This window comes from Olea europaea, chromosome 2, assembly GCF_002742605.1.
Source record: "Olea europaea var. sylvestris chromosome 2, O_europaea_v1, whole genome shotgun sequence".
Lineage (NCBI taxonomy): Eukaryota > Viridiplantae > Streptophyta > Magnoliopsida > Lamiales > Oleaceae > Olea > Olea europaea.
This window is the reverse complement of record NC_036238.1, coordinates 7,834,412-7,836,083: the sequence shown is the minus strand read 5'-3', so window position 1 is coordinate 7,836,083 and position 1,672 is coordinate 7,834,412. Positions and strand designations below refer to the sequence as shown.

Below are 1,672 nucleotides of genomic sequence, written 5' to 3'. Positions count from 1 at the left end.
AAAATTGGAAAATATTTTCATTGGAAAAAAATTGCAATCAAGCACTAAAAGTTGGAATTTAATTGAAAAATTAAAATTTTTTTATGAAAAATAAATGCAATCAAACCATCCTAATTTTCGGCAAAAACTTTTTTTTTTTTTTTTTTTTTTAATTGAGTTGGTAGGTTTAAAATCTGGATGGGTATTTTGGGAATATCCCACAAGTCCAAAGTAAAATGACAAACAGATTGACTCTAAAATTTTACTGGCCTGAAGACAATAATAATCTCAAAAAGAATCTCTGCACAGTCTGCACAGAGTCATCACTCATCGCCCAACGCACCCTTTCGTCTCTTACAAAAGCCTTAAACCCTTAACGATTCCACAACAAGGTCGCCCAAATCTGCCATGGATATCCCAGAAAAGCTTCTCAAATACAAATTCTACATCCTTTCGGCCATTACTTTATGCTCATCCGTCTTTTTTATCATCTATCTTGCTCCTCCAGTTCTCGATATTATTAAGTACTTTTGGCCTCTTCTCGTCTCGACGGCGCTCTTCCTCGTTGCCGTATTTATTTTTGGCCGGATTTCTCCGCCACCGCCATCTGCCCCCGATGAAAAGGCCGTAGAAGGATTGTTGGACTACGTTGCCGGTCAGCCGGAGCAATTACATGCTGCCGCCGTACAAGAACCAGAAGAAGATAGTTTCAGAGCCCATTAATGCTTTATTATGTAATTTTATGACTCATCTGAGCCTCTTTTTGTTTCGCTTTATTCGTAGATTCTGGAATCGAGAGAGGTCTTAATATCTTATTTCTAACAAAATAACCTTTTATTTTTTCTTGGGAAAATTGCAACAATGGTACTTAAGCTTTTCATTTTTTGTAGATTTTATTCTAATCTTCATTTTATGTCAGCGAAGGTGCCTAACTTTTCATAAATATGCACCTAAAATCCATCTAAATGAAAACCGTCTAAAATATCGTTAGTTAATCAAGAAAATTTCTTGAATTATCTGCTATTACAAAGATTTTATTGGATGTTGATACATTTTTTGTCGGGATTCTTGAACGATTTGATTGGATATTGATTCTTTAATTTTCTCAATCAACTGACAGTATTTTGGATGATTTTTATTCAGATGGATTTCAAGTGCAAATTTATGGAAGGTGCAAAATGAAGTTAGAGCGAAATTTGTAAAAAAATGAAAAAGTTAGGATAGTTGCTACAATTTTTTCTTTTTGTTTTTTTAATATTTTGATCTATTTGGTGAAGAATCATGATATATGTACAAATTTTTTTTTACAAATCCCCTTATTCACTACTCACAATGAGATGGAGATCACAAATCGAAATTTTTTAAATTTGTGTGAGATCATTAATTTTGTGAGAGTGAACACACCATTTTATCAATAAAATTTTATACAAATATCTTTATCATTTGGTGAAAGTGTTAAAAATGTCCATGGTCCCTGTAATTTAGTAATTTAATGTCGATTTTTGACACTTCTAAATATTTCTGAATGAATCGCTGGTGCTAGTTCTACCATCCATTACCCGATCTCTTTTGATTGAAAAATTAAAGAGTTTGATGACAATAACGAAGGAGTCTTCAGTTTTCAGATTCTAATTGATTCAGAGTCACAAATGTTAACAGGTGTAAACAATGTTGAGGATGGGGTGATTATTCG

General features: G+C 32.9%; 1 protein-coding gene across 1 annotated transcript; it reads left to right on the top strand.

Moving 5' to 3' along the window:
* Positions 1-233: 233 nt before the first annotated feature.
* On the top strand, positions 234-857 carry LOC111410162. The gene has a single exon (XM_023040391.1). It carries the CDS (start codon positions 388-390, stop codon positions 700-702), a length of 315 nt encoding a protein of 104 aa, XP_022896159.1. The 5' UTR covers positions 234-387; the 3' UTR covers positions 703-857.
* The last annotated feature ends 815 nt before the right edge of the window (positions 858-1,672 follow it).

Excerpts from the sequence above, each read along its gene's own strand:
- LOC111410162 (XM_023040391.1), top strand. The coding sequence starts at position 388 with ATGGATATCCCAGAAAAGCTTCTCAAATACAAATTCTACATCCTTTCG.